Here is a 20,467-nt window from a genome sequence, read left to right as displayed (position 1 = left end):
TGTGTTCTTACATTATCCCAAATGTTCAAACCCTCACAAATCCGTAAGTTAAACCAAGAACACAGAGCGTGGTCTTTTACTTTCTGAAGGACTAGACGCCGTGTCCTGTGGTCGCCTGTCGATGGCATCATGTCCCCTTTACCCCCTTCCTAACCCGCCCTGTAGCGCGATGAACTGCCATGCCCCTGATGTCGCGCTGTGATTGGCTGATTAGTTCTTTACGGGCGTGATCAGATCAAGCTTGATTGGCGGCTCTCTTTTAGTGGAAGTAGTTTGACTTTTGAGAAATGCAGGCGATGCAGCACCTTGAATGAAGCCATGTCCAGCACAGACTGAGGCCCTATGTACCTGTAGGGCTCCTCCCCATTCTTCTGCAGTCAAAGTCGCTCCCAAATCCCCCACCCATGCAGGTCGTATAATCTCCAGCGATGGGTCATGTAAATTAGACAAGAAATCATAAGTAAAGGATATTGCATCCCTCCTCGAAGGCTGAAAGGAAAACAAAGATTCCATAAGTTGGGGAAAGTCGGGAAAGGAAGGTGTGTTCGCTTTAATGTGAATCTGGAGCAATTCAAAGAAGTGTGATTGTGGTCAATTACAAATATTTTGTAGCTGTTAAAAGGTAGGAAATACTTTATGTACAGTATATAAAGGACCTTCATATTATCTTTGCCATTCCTTTCCCATATATCAAAATACTCATCCATACTAGAGGGGGGGAAGAGGTGTCCGTGATAAATATGCCCAAGCAGAGAGCCCCTTTGCCATACATAGTTTTTCCTGATATTAGAAAGAGAATTCTTCTTAACATAATGTAATGCCAGAGGCAGAGGAGAGAACAAAAGAGCATTCATGATGTTAAATGGCAGGCATTGCCTTCCATTTGTACCCAACTCAGATTTTCAGCATGTTTATCAAAATGAGCCCATTGGTCACCACTTTTGAAAGGAAATGTGCAGCAGTGGTAGAGAAGGTAAACCACTGGAAAGGCATGATTACTGTTCCACTGTGACATGTTTACAAGATCCAGTAATAATACACCAATTTATAAAAAAAAATTGTTGATGATATTTCTCATTAATCATCACATAGCAACTGTTGTTTTGCACATAGCAACCGTTGCTTCTTCCATCGTGGAGGGAAAATGGGCATTTTAAACAATCTTTGAAGGGCCTTTATTGGCAAAGGACACCAATGTGTGTGTGTGTCTGTGTGCGTGTGCATGGATGAATGTGTGTGTGTGTGTCTCTGTGTGTGTATTCCAGGTCTGGTCCAGCGCTGTGTCATCATCCAGAAGGATGAGAATGGTTTTGGGTTGACAGTGAGTGGAGACAACCCTGTGTTTGTCCAGCTGGTTAAAGAAGGTAAGACTGACTGATCACTTCCTGTACAGAACACCGCTTACTACTACACCTTCTGTATTCACAGGAGCGCTCTCCATGGAAACGCTTAGAATCTTTCTGCTGTAAAATCTATTTCACTGCAGTAAATGCTAGGGGTGGGAATAGGGATGGGTACCGAATTCGGTACTTTTGAGGTACCGAACCGAAACACGTCGGTACTACCGAGTATCGAATCAAGTGAGAAACCGGAAAAAAAAATAGAAAAAAATGTCAACGTTCACACGCACAATATATGCTTACCTAGGATTTGACTTGATTCAACAACAAAGCCGAATGACAAGCCGAAAACTGTCGAAATTGTAGTTATTTGAAGTTTGGATTTTTTTTTTTCGACTGAGGTAGGTAAATTAAATTTCTTGAGACTAAAGTACCGAAAAAAGGTACCGTTGGGTACCGGTATCGATTCACAGGTACCGGTACCGGTATCTGTTCAAATGTGAAAGGTACCCATCCCTAGGTGGGAATCACCAGAGGCCTCACGATACGATACTATCATGATACTTGAGTCACGATACGATTAGGGCTGCAACTAACGATTATTTTGGTAATCGACTAATCTGTCGATAATTTTTTCGATTAGTCGACTAATCTAAGGATTATTTTTGTCATTCGATTAGTCGACTAATCTAACGATTATTTTTGTCACACCCTCAATCTCTGCTTCCTGTGGGCACGGCTCCTTCTCCAATGCATGTTTTACCTCACATGCTCAAGTCTGCACACCTGTGAATGTCACCCTGTTGTCCAGTCCCTCTGCCTTAACAGTTAACTTAACATAACATGATGATCCCATAGCAAATTAAAATAATGACTCATGAAACATTTGAATTTGGATCTTAAGCAACTTTAAATCAAAATGTATTTGAACAATACAACAATCACTCATAACAAGATAAATAAATTAAATAATACAAAAAGTGGAAGTGTTTAAATAACTAAAAAGAAAATATAGCAGACTTCTTAGCTTAACATCCCAGGGAACTAATGGGATAACTGGGGATGTTGTTTGCTCCTGACAAGAGTCTCAAAGTCTGGGGTGATGGTAGACAAAGCAACTCTGAGGTCATGCTCAATGTCCAATCTGTTCCTCTGCTTTGTCTTCAGCTGGACCAGAGCTGAGAAGCCACTTTCACAAAGATAGGTAGTGCAAAAAAATTAAAAATTAAAAAATTATATAAAAAAAAAAAAAAATGTAATGACTAATCGACGCAAAAATTCTGCGTCAACGAGTTTTTATGATCGACGTCGTTGATTATGTCGACTAATCATTGCAGCCCTAGATACGATACTAAATATATTGCGATATGCTGAGTATTGCGATATTAATATTGCGATATATTGCGATGTATTACCTTTTTTCAACTGCAAAGTAAAACTTTGTCAACATGTTTTATCTAATCAAATAAAGTTCAGTCTGTTCATCTCACTTCAATCATTCTTATTGCAGAACATGGTATTTTCTCAAGCAGACCGATGTAAACACTGTAATCTGTGTTGCATGTACCTGACAAACTGAACTGTTTGTATTACAGTCATATTCCAACTTAACTGAATGCACATGTGTGCGTGTGAGGACTACTGTACTATTACAGGTATTGAAATTAACAATGCAACTTCCTTATACAAAAAAAGAAAAAATACAAAATGTTAATTTTTTCTTTTTTTTATGAATAATTAAATATCGATACTTGGCGTCCCTGTATCGATACAGTATTGCCACGCAAAGTATCGCGATACTACTACGTATCGATTTTTTTCCCCACCCCTAGTAAATGCCTTGAAAATATCCTTAACTAAGGAATAATTTAAAGGATTCTATGCAACACTCTTAACCCTTTCTCTGCCACGCTTATGTACATCCTTATACCGTCCTCTGCCAGCTCTATTTGTCTATGGAGAAGTTCCCCTTCTTTGCAGGGCTATAACTTTTTAAATTGTATTGCTAAATTGACATTACTATGGCCCATTCAACGTCAATTATCTATTGTTTAGGATGTAGCAACGTTCTACTTTTTCATTCACATATTCATACTAAAATACGGTCTAAAGTATAAATATGTTTTTATCGTTTTCTGCAGCATTCTGCAGAACGTGATTTATAGCCCTAAATACATATTAGATCATCAAATGTAGTTTGATACCGATTGACGTCATAATAAAACGCACAATTGGAGGGGGGCTCCCCACCCTCCAGAACATTTACAACAAGCGTTGCAAGGGCAAGGCTAAGAGAATCATTAAAGACTCCAGTCACCCGAACAACTGCCTCTTTGAACTGCTGCGGTCAGGCAAGCGATACCGGAGTCTCAAGGCGAGCACAGAAAGACTCAGAAGAAGCTTCTATCCCCAGGCCATCAGGCTGCTAAACGAACAATGAACACTACACAACAACAACCACCAAACGCACATAGCACACACATCCACACGCACACACTCACTTTAAACAAACACACTGTAGCACCCACTCCACACACTTTATAGCACACACCCACTTTAAACAAACACACTGTAGCACCCACTCCCCACACTTTATATTTATTGATGAAGGATTGCACTACAACTCGTACACCTTACTGTAAATTGTACCTAAATTGTACCTCATCCCATTTCTGCTTTGCACTATATAGTACTGTACATTAGTACACTGCATAGTATTGTATATTATATGGTAACTCAGAACATTGTACATATGTCTATACCGAACACTGTGACCTCATTTTCTTCTTCTAAATTACATGCTATACTATGTTATTTGATACTATCTTGTCTAGCACAGTCTCTGGAGCGTAACAGTAAGAAGCATTTTGTATGAAAGTATTCTGTACTTCTGTATGACAACTATTAAAGAAACTTGAAACTTGAAAACAATTGCACAAGGTCCTAAACGTCTTGCCTCATCATCTGCTGTTGACCGGAGGGGGGGGGGGGGGGGTTTATAAGTCCGTGGCCGACGTTAAATGAATCATGTAGTATGGGTGATATATTGATCATAGCAGTTTGTATCGAAAATGGTAAACAAACAGGCTGAAACTCACCCCAGTCTCCTCGTAGCGTTGGGTGATGAGCGTGGAGCAAAAATATTGCTATTATGGGATGTTGATATATGCGATCCATTTCCAGGTTGTATAATAGTATATACGTCCAAATCATGTTGTTTATCGAGTTATTGGCAACGGATCGCTATCCATTGTGTCGAGCTCGAGTCCTGGCCGGACCGAATATGGATGAGCACCACTTCCTGCCGCTCATTTCCTGTTTGGGCGATCCGCCGATCGGCCACCAGATGGCGCTCTTGAATCGTTGGAGAGTTGAGAGGAGATCAACAGGGGATCTCAAGACTCCGTGGGTAAAATATGATTGCCATCACAGATTTTTGAAATATTGATCTCAAAGACGCCTTACGGCGTGGCGTCATTGGCAGATTACGCATGGCGGAGAATGACGTGGAAACTCGTCCTTGGCGAATAAAGGGTTAACACATCCACCGCCGTTCACGTTGTACAGCGTTATTGCCCGCCATGCGTTGTCTGCCAAACCACGCTGTACAGTGATATTGAGATCATATTTCATTTTTTCGCCATGGCATTCATAATTCAGCCACCCAGCCTCTGGTGATACAGTGGGACTTTGCACAATATTGCTACGCCTCAATACCGCCGCCTGGTGGATGATCGGGCGAGTTACAACCGGAAGTGGCAATCGGTGCATCTGGGAAATCCATCCGGCAGTCACATATTGTTGCGGGACTCCAGACATACACTGACTGGCGTGCATATGGATCGCTGCCATAACTCAATAATCTATATGGTTTTGGCGTTTATTGCGCCATACAAACCGGAAATGGATCTAGGAGATCGACGTCAAATAAGTGGGATCTTTTTCCTCCAGTCTCATCGGCGACTGGACGCTGACGTCATTTTCAGCCCAATTGTCTATTAATTTCACCGCAAACCGATCTGATCAATATATCACCCATACTACATAAAGCATTTACTGACTATCACGGAATTATAAACGATCCCCCCCCCCCTTTCATCCGTGCATGATGACGCATAACGTATACGATCATGTACAGTTGAATTTTTTAATATAGCGTGTCTAGGGAATAGACGGCAATCGATAATCTATATATGCGTTTAGTCCTATAGCTCAGTGGTTCCCAAAGTCGGGGTCGCGACCCAAAGGTGGGCCGCGAGCAGCCACGGGTGGGCCGCGAGATGATTAAAAAAAAAAATAAAAAAAAAAAATTGTCAGGCCACTGAACTTAGAAGCAGGCCAGGACAGTGTTTCTAGTTGTATTCTAAAATTCTATTCTATTGTATTCTAAAATGTGACTATATGGTTTTATATTAACTTAATAAATAAACAAAAACGAAAAATCTACTTATTTCAACGAACATTTCAAACTAAATAACAGATTATGCACATAAAACGCTGAAAACAACCGAAGCAACAATAGTATTTTAATGAGGCTATGATTATTATCATTATTATTTTGCAACAAGTTAGCCCTCTCATAAATAGCACATATAAATGAATAACTAACTTGAACTAACTTAATAGGATTGAAGTGATATTTGGCTTAAAAAATCGGTCGCCTGGCAAAAAAAAAAATAAAAAAAAAACCTGACGATGTGCATTGGGCCGCGGCTCTCTGACGCCTTATTTTCTGGGCCCTGGCCTGAAAAGTTTGGGAACCGTATAGCTCACGTTCTAGGAATTACTGCAGAAAACGATAAAAACATACTTATATTCTAGAAGGTATTTTTGTATGAATATTTGAATGAAAAAGTATAACGTTCCTATATCCTGAATGATAGATAATCGATGTTGAATGGGCCATAGTAATGTCAATTTAGCAATACAATTTAAAAAGTTATAGCCCTGCAAAGAAGGTGAACATCTCCATAGGCTTAGAGTGGTGGCAGACTGGCTATATTGATGGATATAAGTCATGGCAGGGAATGTGTTAATAAGTAAGACCCTCAGCTAAGGATAAATGTCAAAAGTGTCACACTTAAGGATCCAACTTAAGGTGTTTTGTGCAACCAGTCCCTGGTCATTTTGCTGCCCTAGTGGTTGATATGTCCACCCTGCTGCACACTCTGCCCCACCCCAAACAGTGATGTCAGAGTATCTCTTTGGAGGTACTATCTAGGTCTAGGAAAAAACAAAGGTACTCTGACATCATGGTTGGGGGTGGGGCAGAGTGTGCAGCAGGGTGATAATATCAACCACCAGGGTAGCAAAATGACCTGTTATAATATGTATGGTGGGCACACTTCTGAAAAATCCTGTTCCTCGTAGCCCAACGCCATTCATGTCAGATTATCTTCTTCCATAAGGTGTTTAGGGGAAATTGACTGTTCTCATGTGTATACCATCAGGGGTGTTGAGTAATTGTACTTTGTTACAAATACAATACGTAAGTACTGTTTTGGGGGATTTGTACTTTACTCTAGTATTATTAGGTTTGTATACTTTTACTCAATTACATTTCAGAGAAAAAAAACATACTTTTTACTCCTTACATTTAAAATGCAAACGTACAAAGTACAAATCTCGCAGATCCAACCATTTTAATTAGTATATTTGTTTTCTCTGGCCGAAATAACGTTAACGTTATTGATCCTGCGGCCGCACTTTATTTAAAAACTAATCAAATCCCCATCAATGGAAAATGTACCCGCCCATACCCACGCTGATTGGTCCTTGTGCAAGACTAGAAAGCGTGTATCTTTGATTAAACACCTGCTATCAGAAAAATGAAAAGTAGACTGTGATGAAGAGGACGAAACGGAACATTTCATTGCCCCGGAATTTAAAAAAAAGTTTTAACTTTTTCTTTTTAGTACTTAACACTTTCAGTGCCCAGCAGGGGGCGCACGATTTAGTGCTTGAATGCCCAGCATCCACTTCAATGTTAGCGTTAATATCGCCTAATCTATGTTTTAAATTATGGCTATGTGTCTAATCTGCCCGTCGCTTATCAATGACTTATTTTCCAGTCAACATTGTCGAAGCGGATTGTTTTTTTATCGGTTCATTTCCGTTTTATAGAATCTTGAAAAGCCCTTGTTTTCAAGGAAAATAAAAATATTTCATAATAAACGGAATATTCTAGAATACACAAAAAACGTTCTCATTTTTTGGCCTATTTATGAATAGTTTTCAAATAAATGCTAGATTATCGATAGTATATGTGTACGTATGCACGCTATATAGGCGATCTGATATCTGCTCTGATATATTTCCTGATCGCTCGCACAGCCAAACAGCCATATCAAACATAGGTGAAAAGTGTTAAGTACATTTAAAAGTAGAAACTTTTTGACTTTTACTCAAGTGTGTTTTTAGCCACTCTGACTTTTACATGAGTTAGATTTTGAGACGGTACCCATACTTTGACTTAAGTATAATTTCTGGGTACTTTTTACTCCCCTGTATACCGCCAGCTAGAGGCTCTGATTTATTCTGTAATGAGGTGACTGATCCCCATCACTTTTTCCACTAAGTTGCAGTCATGTGTAATATTCAGTGTCCAAGCCACCTCTCAATCTCAACTGAAGAGGGAACAGTGTTTCCTTCTGGGTAGAAAACAGAGTTTTCTGAAATTGCCTCTAATGGTGCAGTAGCAGTGGGAACACTTGGCTGTACTGTGTAGATAGGAAGTGCTCACACAGCTTTAATCTCTTTGTGTTTAGTTACTGTACTCTGAACATGTACAGTACAAAACAGTACACCAAATCAGTACACCAAATACAGGCAAATACAGAATACAACTCCCTCCCCTCCCTACTGTATACAACTCTCCACAGATCGTCCCTATTGATTTTAGGTGGAAAGAATTGTAGTAGATGAGAGTAGTAAAATGTATTAAAGTCACTCCACCACGAGTGTCCCCTTATAGTCAATTGTTATAGTCTATAGCAGGGGTCAGCAACCTTTACTATCAAAAGAGCCACTTTTCCCCCCTCCCACAAAATTAAATGCTCAGGGAGCCGCACAACCTATTTACCCTTAAAATGAAGATAACACAGTGTATAACGTTTTATATATCCCCAAGCATACCCCACATTTAGCATAAAACGCCTGACAATTGCATACCCAAAGTAATTTGCGATTTATTATACTTTATACTTATAGCACACAGTTTGTTGCATTAATGGAATTATAAAGCAACTAAAAGAACATTTGAGACTTTTTATTGCTGTTTTTACCTGTTATAACAAAGGAAAACCTCAAACTCTTATGAAGAGGAGAAAAAATACTGTCTGTGTAGACCTACTTTTAAATAAAACACAGAAGAGGAGACAAAACACTGGTGTCTATAGACTGACTTTGAAATAAAACCCTGAACTATTCATGTATATTTGAGTCCTTCCCTTATTTGTGGAACATTTATAAAATAAAAAGTAGTCCACTTTGAAAAAAGTCTACCATGTGTAGACCTACTTTGAAATAAAACACAGAAAAGGAGAAAAAACACTGGCATCTGTAGACCTACTTTGAAATAAAACCCTGAACTATGCAGCTCTATTTGAGTCCTTCCCTTATTTGTGGAAAATCTATAAAATAAAAAGAAAATGTTTCATTGTTCGCAAATTTCGCACCACATATCAGGCATACAGGTAAGCCTGCATCCGCAGTCGTGAAAGCAAATGAATCTGTCCACGCTGAATTAAACCCTCTATTTTCCTCAGACTTTCATCCATGGTTAGCTTACTGGGGGGTCGGAAACTCAAGATTAGCCACTTGCAGACGGCAGGGAGAGGCGCCGGGTGTGACATACTGTATATTTTAGTTGATGAAATATTTTTTCATTTCAGTGTCACAGTATGACATCGATCTCCAAAATAAGAGAACAAAAAATAAAAAAAAATTAATATTTCTTTTTGGGCCAGTGAGCCGCAGCTGATTGGCTAAAGAGCCGCAGGTTGCCGACCCCTGGTCTATAGTGATGGGAATTACAGCTCTTTGAAGGATCCAGATCTTTTGGCCCATAGCTCATAGCTCTTTTTTGGGTCCAGGGGTTTGATTGATTGATTGATTGAAAACTTTATTAACAGATTGCAGAATGGGTACAATACAGTACAGCCCAATACACACAATTGTTAAGGGGATGCAGACCAGAGAAAGGCTTTCGTCTTGTTTACATCAGGGTCCCCCATTTTCAATTCATCAGGACATATATGACATACATGACATACAGATAGTCAGTACTGCTACATCTATACATTTATGACATACCAGATTTGCAAATACAGTACTGTTTGTGATACAGAAGGAGTCAAGAAAAGGGAGTATATACATTTGACGTAGAAACTGTACATTGGAGGAGGTTGGGTGGGGGGGGTTGGGTACATTGGGATATTGACAACCATACTGGGTAATTTACATTGGAGGTGGTTGGGGGGGGGGGGGGGGGGGCACACTGTATAAACAAGCAAAACTGTACATTGAGGGGGGGGGGGGGGAGGAGACACTGTACAAACAAACAAAATTGTACATTGGACTATTGACAAAACCATACTAGGTAAATGACTGTACATTGGAGGGGGTTGGGTTAGGATATTTACAGGGGCCAGTGTTGAATTGCAGTCTCCCGTAGGTGTCCCTTGAGAGAGGTTTTGAAAGTGGGTAGTGATCCACATTCCTTTACAGCTTTGGGTAGGGCGTTCCACATTGATGTGGCATAATTGCGAAACGTGTTTAGTCCCTTATTTGAGCCGAATCTGGGTTTAACATGATTTGTGGAGCTCCCTCTGGTGTTGTGATCGTGGTATTCACTGACCTTTGGGAAGTATTTTGACATGTACATGGGTACCTTGGTCGTGTAGTGTATCTTGTAGACCAGGCCCATTGCAAGTTGCTGTACTCTGTCGTCTACTCTAAGCCATCCTAGGTTGTCAAAGTGGGCAGGGGTGAGGTGGGTTCTAGGAGTAAGGTCAAGCAGTAGTCTGACCAGTTTGTTTTGAGATGTTTGTAATTTTGTTTTTAGCGCCTTTGAGGTGCTTTGGTACCATGAGGTGCAAGCATAGTCGTAGTACCCCTGAATGAGTGCTCCTGCCAGAGTCTTCAGGGTATTCTTGTTTACCAGAGAGGAGATCCGGTACAAGAATCGAGTTCGTTGGTTGACTTTTTTTATTACATTGGATGCCATTTTGTCACAGGAGAGATTAGCCTCTAGGATGGAACCCAGGTAGGTAATTTCATCTTTCCTTGTGACAATATTGTCACCCACTGTAACTGAGAAGCCGTCGGTCTTGCTGAGTTTGTTATTTGAACCGAAGAGAATGGACTCTGTTTTGCCCATGTGTAATGATAGTTTGTTATCAGCGAGCCATATGCAGATTCTGCCTAGTTCCGAGCTGAGGGTTTTTTCAACCTGTAACTTGTTCTTGTCAGAGACCAGCAGGGCTGAGTCGTCCGCAAACAGGAACAAGTTGCAGTCACAAGCTGACGACATGTCATTTGCATAAATTAGGAACAGTAGCGGTCCTAGTATGCTTCCTTGTGGAACACCACAGCTCACTGTGAGGGGGGGGATAGGGTACCGTTTACCTCCACCATCTGTTCCCTCCCCTCAAGGTAGGATTGCATCCAGCTCGCTGATAGACTATCAAAACCAATTGCTTTTAGCTTGTCAATCAGAATGGAGTGATTGACCGTGTCAAAGGCCTTTTGTAGGTCCAGCATGACCATGCTGCAGTATTTGCCTGCGTCCACCTCTTGTTTGATGTGGTCATTCAAATAGAGAAGGCATGTGTCAGTGGAGTGGGATGTTCTGAAGCCAGATTGGAATTCGTAGATTAGATATTTTTCCGCTAGGTACTTTTCGACCTGTTCGTAGACTATTTTTTCCATGACTTTCGAGATGGAGGTGAGAATAGAAACAGGGCGGTAGTTGCCTGGGTCTAATTTGCTGCCCTTTTTGTGCAGAGGGGTCACCCTCGCAATTTTGAAGTCCTTGGGGACGTGTCCCTGTTTTATGGAGAGGTTTATTATGTGTGTGATGATTGGGGTGATGGCGGCTGCTGAGTCTCTGAGGAATTTGGAGGGGATGTTGTCATGGCCAGTGGCCTTGTTAGGTTGGAGGGCGCTCAGTTTATTGAGTACCTCATCTGTTGTTACCATTTCCAGCTTGAAGTCGTCCTTGCGGACCCCTAGGTTTTTGTAGTAAGCTACTATGTGTTCTACCACATAAAGCCCTGAGTGGGAGGGTAGTTTGTTTACCAGTGTTGTGGCTATGTTTGTGAAGAAAATGTTTAAGTAATTGGCTACATCCAGCTTGTCTGTGATGAGCGTGTTGTCCGTTTTTATGTTTATGTTTGAGAATCTGGTTTTAAGTTTTTTACTGCATCCTAGTTGATTATTGAGTAATTTCCAAAGTTCACGTGGTTTGTTTTTGTTTTCCTCAGTTTTGTCATTGATGAAATTCTTTTTTGCAGTTTTGATCATGGAGTTTACGTCGTTTCTTAGTCTGTTTCTTTCTAGTTTGAGTTCAGTCACGTGGGCTTGGAGTTCACTGCTCGTGCTTTTAGTAAGCTTTGACTGACTTTTACAAAACTCAGAGCATTTTTTGTCTCTGGTTTTCATAGCGGCCAGTATTTCGGAGTGCATCCACGGCTCAGCGCGATTTTTTACCCTGGTGGTTCTTAGGGGGGCCATGTCGTTTAGTATTGTTGAGAATTTGGTTTTGAAACCAAGCCATGTTTCTTCAACCAGTGTACCATTGAGTTCATCTGACCAGTCCAGACTCTCCAGTTCAAGGTTGAAGGCCTCGCTAGAGTAGGTTTTGAGGTCTCTAGATGTGACTGTTTTGTGGCAGCCAGCCTTTTGTTTTAGTTTTTTGCGGGTACAGAATATCATATAATGATCACTTAACCCGCATGCTATAACCCCTTTATTGGAGATCTTGGACTCGTCGGAGGTCAGAATGAGGTCAATGGTAGTCTGTGTTGATTCACATACACGTGTGGGTTGGGTGATTAGCTGGCTGAGGCCGTTACTTTGTTTATCAGTCTTAAATCAAAATCGTTGGTTTATCCGCAGAATAATCGCTAGGATAATGATAGGATAAGATTTGGATCAGATTCAAACTTAGATTTAAGACTTAAAGCCCCTGGAAACAAAGCCTCAAATCTTAAAATGTATGTATATTATACAACATAGATTTTCATGCTTTTTTCCATGCTGAATTCCTGAAAGATAATAAGCACACATCTCTGGTGACCACTAGATGTAAAAGAGGTCCTAAACCTTTACAGATTTGTTGCTGAAATCAACTAATCGATTGGTCAACACTATTCTATGACTATTGGTCGACTAAGAATATCTTAGGTTGAAGACAGGCCTACACTCTACACAGACAATTTACACTGTCAAAAATGTATCAGTACCACAAAAAGAAGCAGGAACGTTCACTGATGAAGTTTGACCCTCTAATACTAATAATTTGTAACAGCGACCAGCAGCTCTGTACGTCACTATGTAAGGTTCCCCACCCTCTAGCAGCCACAGTGTGTGTGTGTGTGTGTGTGTGTGTGTGTGTGTGTGTGTGTGTGTGTGTGTGTGTGTGTGTGTGTGTGTGTGTGTGTTCGTTCATCATGACAATTAGCTAAAAGGGAACATGGGAGTGGCCTATTGCAAAAAGCCTCATAGCTTCCAAATGGATTCACAGACTTGCACAACATTTTGTGGAAAGGTTGTTCATGAGCCAAAGGACATCTGGTTAACTGTGTCAATTGGCAAAAAAGGAGAGTGGCAGTGGGAGTGGCCTATAACAAAACGGTGCATAACTTCTAAACGGATTCACGTAACATGACCAAACTCTGTGGAAAGCTTGATCATGGCATCCATTACATGGCAAATAAAATCTCTGACTCTGAAAAACAGACACACACATAGCCATGTGTGTGCATTAGGGCTGTCTTAAATACTTCGAAGCGTCGTTCGATGGGCATGGGATTTGAATATGAAAATTAAATTTGATTATAAAAAAAAATATATATATATTTTTTTTGTGCAAAATCAACTCTGCCTCTCTTTGTTAACACTTTAAGTGCCGGAAACGTGTTTAGGCGTCTTTCCTAGCCATGCTCAAGTTGCCTAGGACGCCGTAACTCGTCTTTGATATCAATATTTCAAAAATCTGTGATCGGAATCATATTTCCCCTCTGCAGCCTTCACACACAGTTCTGATCTCCTCTCAATCCTCTAGCGGTTCAAGAGCGCCATCTGGTGGCCGATCGGCAGATCGCCCAACAGGAAGTCATGTGGATGAAGTGGTGATCACCCATATTACTTCCGGGCACTCGCTATAGGTCCCGGGACTCGAGCTCGACACAATACATAGCGACCCGTTGCCAATAACTCGATAAACAACATGATTTGGACGTATATACTATTATACAACCTGGAAATGGACCGGGTATTTCGACATCCCATAATGGAAAACTCCAACGGCCCGAGGAGACTGAGTTTTAGCGTGTAATATTACCGTGTTCGATACTAACTGATCTGATGAACATATGACCCACATTAGATGAATGGTATAACGCTGCCCACGGAATTATAAACGCCCCCTCGCCCATCCGGTCAACATCAGATGACGTGTAGTAACTTCCAGAAGTACGTCCAGTTGGAATTTTTTATATCGCGCCGATTGCTATCAAACTGTATTTCATCATCAATATAATGCATTTGGGGCTATAGATCACGTTCTGGAGAAAGCTGCCGAAAGAGATGAAAACATACGTATACTTTAGACCATATTTTAGTATGAATATGTGAATGAAAAAGTTTAACGTTGCTACACCATGAACAATACATATAGGACCTTGAATGGGCCCTAATAATGGCAATCTAGCAATAGAATTTAAAAAGTTATAGCCCTGCAAAGAAGGGGAACTTCTCCATGTTAAATAGAGCTGGCAACGGATGGTATATCATGAATTTAGCCTTAGGCAATCAAAGTGTTAACTACAACAAGCAATGCTGTTTGTTATTTAAGATGAGGTCGGACTCAGCACTGACAGATTTGTGTTCATTGTGCTGCTTTTATAAAGCCTCAAATGACTGCTTACAATATTTTATGAAAGCAAAGTGTTTTGTTTGTCTAAGATTTACAAAAAAAAAATTAAAGAATTTGAGACAACATGGATTTATAGGGGATTATTATAAATGTACAGTTAATTACAGTAGCTCTCACTAAGAGATACTCTGCCTATACATAATTTGATAATTTTTCTCCAACTCCTGAGAACTGAAACGCTACATCCACATTTATACACATTTAAGTCTACACATAATACAATTCAAGAAGAGAAGGAATTGACAGACTTTAATGGAACAAAAAATTTGATTAATTGATACATTTTATTTTACAAATCTTATTTGCACGCCAAAGATGCAGGCGTTATCGTTTCTCTCGACTATAAACCCACAACGTTATAGGACGTGGGACTTAACACGTTGGTCTGTGAGACTCCGCGTTGGTCTCGTTTCAACGAGGTGCTGTACCTGCTCACCACCACACGGGCAAAACACAGAGTTCGCTTGGATGTCATTTTGATCACTCTTCGGCGTGTGTCACGAGGAATCACATCTCGTCCATACAGTGGTATGTCTGTCGTAGGGGCGAGTCTGCGAGCAAAGCTCTTTTCTTCGTCGAAGCGTAAGCAGATTCTTCCATCTCATTCGCTGTCGTCGCTGCCGCTGTCCAAATACGCCCCGAGGAGGCTGAGTGACGACGCCTTCTGTGGGACGATGGGTTTGGCAGAGTTAGCCGCCGCCACCACGCCGGAATCTGAGCTGCTGGCAGCAGGGGGCGCCACTGGACCAGGTTTGCTTGCAGCCAGCGCTGGTTTCCTCCTCACCACCAGTGATGCCAGAGCCCCCCCGCTGCCCAGCATCCCCACACTCCTCTCCCAGCTCTCTAGCTCCTCCTTCTTCACGGGTCCAGCTGCGGTCCCCTGTGTGTCTGTGCTGCTCCTCTTGGTGCTGCTGCTGCTCTCCTCTACCTCTGCCTCGTCAGAATCGGAGTCGGAGTCCTTGAGCCTCTTCACCAGAGCTCGGTCCAACATCTCCCTCGTCTCCCTCTCATCCTCGTCTTTCTGCCGCTCCCTCTCTCTCCTCTCAGAGTCCCTGTATCGATCGATCATTCCATCAAAGTCCACCTGGGCCTGCCTCTGGTTGAGCTCCTTCAGCTCCTCCAGGTTCTCCAGGACCTCCATCTCCATCTTGGAATCCCTCGTACGGTTCTCCAGCACCTTCATAGGGTTGTTCAGCTCCTCCTCCTCTCTGTCCCTCGTGATCTTCTTCTCCTCTTCCTCAAGCAGCTTCTCCGCCTGGAAGTTCCGCGTGGCACCATGCTCCATGGCGTAGTCCGTGTTCTCCGGGTCGGTCTTGAAGGTGATCTCAGCCAGACAGCGCGTACACTTGATGTAGAAGCGGAAGATAAGGAGCCCCATGTACAGCTCATTCATCACTGTCTCTTTGCGGGCGTTGAACTTCGTCCCCTTGTAGATGTATTCACCACACGTCTTGCACCTCATGTTGAACGGGGCCATCAGTCTGACCACATACTGTCGGTCTTTAGGGAGCTTGAGCTTGGGGATTTTGTTTGGGTCAAAATCCGGAGGGTAGTATTTGTTCAAGACTTTTCTTTCGGACATTTCTAATCTGGGTAGAAGATTAACTTAAAAAAGAAACGTTAAAATAATAATAATAATAATAATCTCTTTCCACAGCAAAACGGTAGGCAAGGCACCTTGGTTGAGAAATGCAGGCTTCAATCTATGTTTTTTAGTCTTTCTGTTCAGTACTGTTCAGTACTGTTCCAAGATGCACAATGAGATCTTCTTCTTCTTCTTCTTATTTGAATTTCCGGCAGTGTAGACGCATCGTGGCGTATTACTGCCCTCTGCAATTCTTCTAATGCTGCTACTTCCTGTCTAATTGTTGAATATATATAGAACACAAATGTTCTAGAATGTTCTATTATGACATCATACTGTGACATCACACATTTTCTAGAATGTTCTATTATGACATCATACTGTGACATCACAAATGTTCATACTGTGACATCACAAATGTTCTAGAATGTTCTATTATGACATCATACTGTGACATCACAAATGTTCTAGAATGTACTATTATGACATCATAATGTGACATCACAAATGTTCTAGAATGTTCTATTATGACATCATGTGCTATTATGACATCATACTGTGACATCACAAGTTCTATTATGACATCATAATGTGACATCACAAATGTTCTAGAATGTTCTATTATGACATCATACTGTGACATCACAAATGTTCTAGAATGTGCTATTATGACATCATACTGTGACATCACAAGTTCTATTATGACATCATACTGTGACATCACAAATGTTCTAGAATGTTTGATTATGACATCATACTGTGACATCACAAATGTTCTAGAATGTTCTATTATGACAGCATACTGTGACATCACAAATGTTTTAGAATGTTCTATTATGACATCATACTGTGACATCACAACGGAACATGTTTTGAGTTCGAACCTTCGTTTTAAATTTTTTTTTTTTTATAAAAAATGTTATATCCTCAAACTAAATCCTCAATTTGAATAAAGTGATTCAAACTTCGTCAGGGTTTTTCGAACGGACGTTCGAACCTTTGTTTTTAATTAAAAAATGTAAATAAAAAAAATAGACAATTAGACAAAAAATCGACAATTCAATTATATCAGATAACATTTTCAAACCCATATTTGAACCCTCTGAAGACAAGCATATAGGCGTCTTTCAGAGACTCCAGCGGGCTCAGTATTGAACAGGGATCACACACGTCCCTTGACCTCCGCTTTAGGACCATTTCCAGTTCATGAACTTCATGCTCCGTGCAGTTCAGGGTCGGAATCATGTCGTTTTGCACAGAGATGCAATATAAATACCCTGGTTCATAAGCCAAACCATAGAACCACCATAAAGGCTCAATTTGGGTCTAAAAATGACATGCTTTGTATAATGTATCGGACATATGTTTTTCTTTGATGTTTATATTTTTATGGTGAATAGCCTACATACTTTTAGCAGTTCCACAATGTGATAAATGTCTTGCATAAAACGTGTACACAACTACCACATTACCAGATGTTTGTAGTAGTAACGTACTGTGTGTAATCCTTCATTGTGTTTCCTCCATGCAGATGGCGCTGCTATGCGAGCTGGTGTCCAGACGGGCGATAGGATCATTAAGGTGAGCCTCGTATGAACATTAAATTGTGCAATTTAATTGCAATTACATTGTGCAATTCCACTATGACAGTTAAAGGGATAGTTCAGAGGGCGGCTAGGTGGTGTAGTGGGCAAGTCGCTCGCCACCAACGCTGGAGACGCTGGGTTCGAGCCCAGCTCTCGGCGTTGCTATCAGCTTGGCTGGTCGTTCACACTAACACAATTGGCAGTGTTAGGGGTGGGAAAGCTGATGGGTGGGTCCTAGGCGTTGTGGACAGCGACCCTTACAGTTCGGTCGGGGCGCCTGCACAGCAAGGGTAGTATCTGGAGAAAGGTAGTGTGACCTTCCACACGTTACACTCTCCCGGTGAGAATCTGCGCTGCCAGGCTGGCTGCCGGCTGGCTGCACATGTGTCGGAGGAAAGCATGTGACAGTCTCCGGCCTCCCGGACCAACAGTAGGGGGGGGGGGGGGGGGCGCAACAACCAGGAAGGGGGTTGGGAATTGGCATAACGACTAACAGTGGGATGGGAGAAAAATCGGAAAAAGGAGGGGGCGGGGAGATAGTAAAAAAAATAAATAAAGGGATAGTTCAGATCTTTGGAATCCTAGCCCTATGACGGTATAATCCTTCCTCCACAGAGTCCATGCCGTTTCACCTACTAGCTCCAGCTAGTTAGCCGCACAAACCAATGCAAACTCAAAGGGGTCAAGCTGCAGTCTGCACAAGCTGACTGAAGCTCACTGAAATCAATGTTTTGTGAACTGTGGAGTTTCAGTTTTTTTGTGTTTGGGGCAGGATTCTCACCTGAATTGCCACATACATTACTATATATAATATAATACTATATACTATACTATATAATACTATATAAATACTATATAAACAAAACACGTATAACTTTTGTAAATCGACAAATAACAGCAGATTTTCATTTGAGTGGTAGTGAGATAATAAACGTATAAACGTCATATCTAAGCCTCATCTTTTCGTTCACAGCGCTAGCTTAAAATGTCAAACACCAGGGCTGGACGGTATGGTCTAAAATTTATATCACGGTATAATTTGAAGCATAGACGGTAACGGTATATATCACGGTATATTAACTTATCTTAAAATGTCTATATAAATGCTTCTGAAGGGGTAAAACACTGGTATGGCAGCTGTTATTCTGTTACAGCTGCTGAGCTATACTATAGCTAATGTCCATCAATATCTTCCTTTTTAATTAAATAGGTTCAAGAATCGAATCAGGATTGTTAGCAGAGAGAGAGAGAGAGAGGGGGAGGGAGGAGGCTGCTAGAGTGGAGCTAACGTTAACTTGCTGATGCTAGTACATCGACAGGCTGCTAGTAAAGCCAGCTAACGTTAACTTGCTGATGCTAGTACATCGACAGGCTGCTAGTGGAGCCAGCTAACGTTAGCTTGCTGATGCTAGTACATCGACAGGCTGCTAGTGGAGCCAGCTAACATTAACTTGCTGATGCTAATACATTGACAGGCTGCTAGTGGAGCCAGCTAACTTTAGCTTGCTGATGCTAGTACATCGACAGGCTGCTAGTGGAGCCAGCTAACGTTAGCTTGCTGATGCTAGTACATCGACAGGCTGCTAGTGGAGCCAGCTAACATTAACTTGCTGATGCTAGTACATCGACAGGCTGCTAGTGGAGCCAGCTAACTTTAGCTTGCTGATGCTAGTACATCGACAGGCTGCTAGTGGAGCCAGCTAACGTTAGCTTGCTGATGCTAGTACATCGACAGGCTGCTAGTGGAGCCAGCTAACGTTAGCTTGCTGATGCTAGTACATTGACAGGCTGCTAGTGGAGCCAGCTAACGTTAACTTGCTGATGCTAGTACATCGACAGGCTGCTAGTGGAGCCAGCTAACGTTAACTTGCTGAGGCTAGTACATCGACAGGCTGCTAGTGGAGCCAGCTAATGTTAGCTTGCTGAGGCTAGTACATCGACAGGCTGCTAGTGGAGCCAGCTAACGTTAGCTTGCTGATGCTAGTACATCGACAGGCTGCTAGTGGAGCCAGCTAACGTTAGCTTGCTGAGGCTAGTACATCGACAGGCTGCTAGTGGAGCCAGCTAACGTTAGCTTGCTGATGCTAGTACATCGACAGGCTGCTAGTAAAGCCAGCTAACGTTAGCTTGCTGAGGCTAGTACATCGACAGGCTGCTAGTGGAGCCAGCTAACGTTAACTTGCTGATGCTAGTACATCGACAGGCTGCTAGTGGAGCCAGCTAACGTTAACTTGCTGAGGCTAGTACATCGACAGGCTGCTAGTGGAGCCAGCTAATGTTAGCTTGCTGTGGCTAGTACATCGACAGGCTGCTAGTGGAGCCAGCTAACGTTAGCTTGCTGATGCTAGTACATCGACAGGCTGCTAGTGGAGCCAGCTAACGTTAGCTTGCTGAGGCTAGTACATCGACAGGCTGCTAGTGGAGCCAGCTAACGTTAGCTTGCTGATGCTAGTACATCGACAGGCTGCTAGTAAAGCCAGCTAACGTTAGCTTGCTGAGGCTAGTACATCGACAGGCTGCTAGTGGAGCCAGCTAACATTAGCTTGCTGATGCTAGTACATCAACAGGCTGCTAGTGGAGCCAGCTAACATTAGCTTTCTGAGGCTAGTACATCGACAGTTAACATTACATAAGGTTTTAGGGCAACGTGGGCATTCCAGAATGGCGAGGATGCAAAGCATGTTAGACCATTGGACTCATCGCAGAGTTTACATTACACATAGAAACTGCGCGATTCGCGAGAGAAGTTGTCACACAGCCTTCAAACACAGGGCGGAAGAGCTAGTTTGCTTCTGTG

The 20,467-nt window shown here is 41.9% G+C and overlaps 2 protein-coding genes across 2 annotated transcripts in view; one reads left to right on the top strand and one right to left on the bottom strand.

Moving 5' to 3' along the window:
- The window catches only part of arhgef12b (Rho guanine nucleotide exchange factor (GEF) 12b), a 172,475-nt gene that overhangs the window by 80,355 nt on the left and 71,653 nt on the right, over positions 1-20,467 (top strand). Inside the window, exons 3-4 of the mRNA XM_084320870.1 lie at positions 1,266-1,364; positions 17,616-17,665. Coding sequence (XP_084176996.1) covers positions 1,266-1,364; positions 17,616-17,665 — 149 coding nt within the window. The remainder of the gene's footprint in view (positions 1-1,265; positions 1,365-17,615; positions 17,666-20,467) is intronic.
- Positions 15,101-16,081, bottom strand: LOC311232893 (splicing factor YJU2-like; the record flags this gene model as incomplete). Its single annotated transcript, XM_084319728.1, has 1 exon — positions 15,101-16,081. One exon carries the CDS (start codon positions 16,079-16,081, stop codon positions 15,101-15,103), a length of 981 nt encoding a protein of 326 aa, XP_084175854.1.

This window comes from Notolepis coatsorum (assembly GCF_963971535.1).
Source record: "Notolepis coatsorum genome assembly, chromosome: 8".
In the NCBI taxonomy this organism is placed as follows: Eukaryota; Metazoa; Chordata; class Actinopteri; order Aulopiformes; family Paralepididae; genus Notolepis; species Notolepis coatsorum.
The sequence above is the reverse complement of the archived record's forward strand: the minus strand, read 5'-3'. Positions and strand labels throughout refer to the sequence as shown.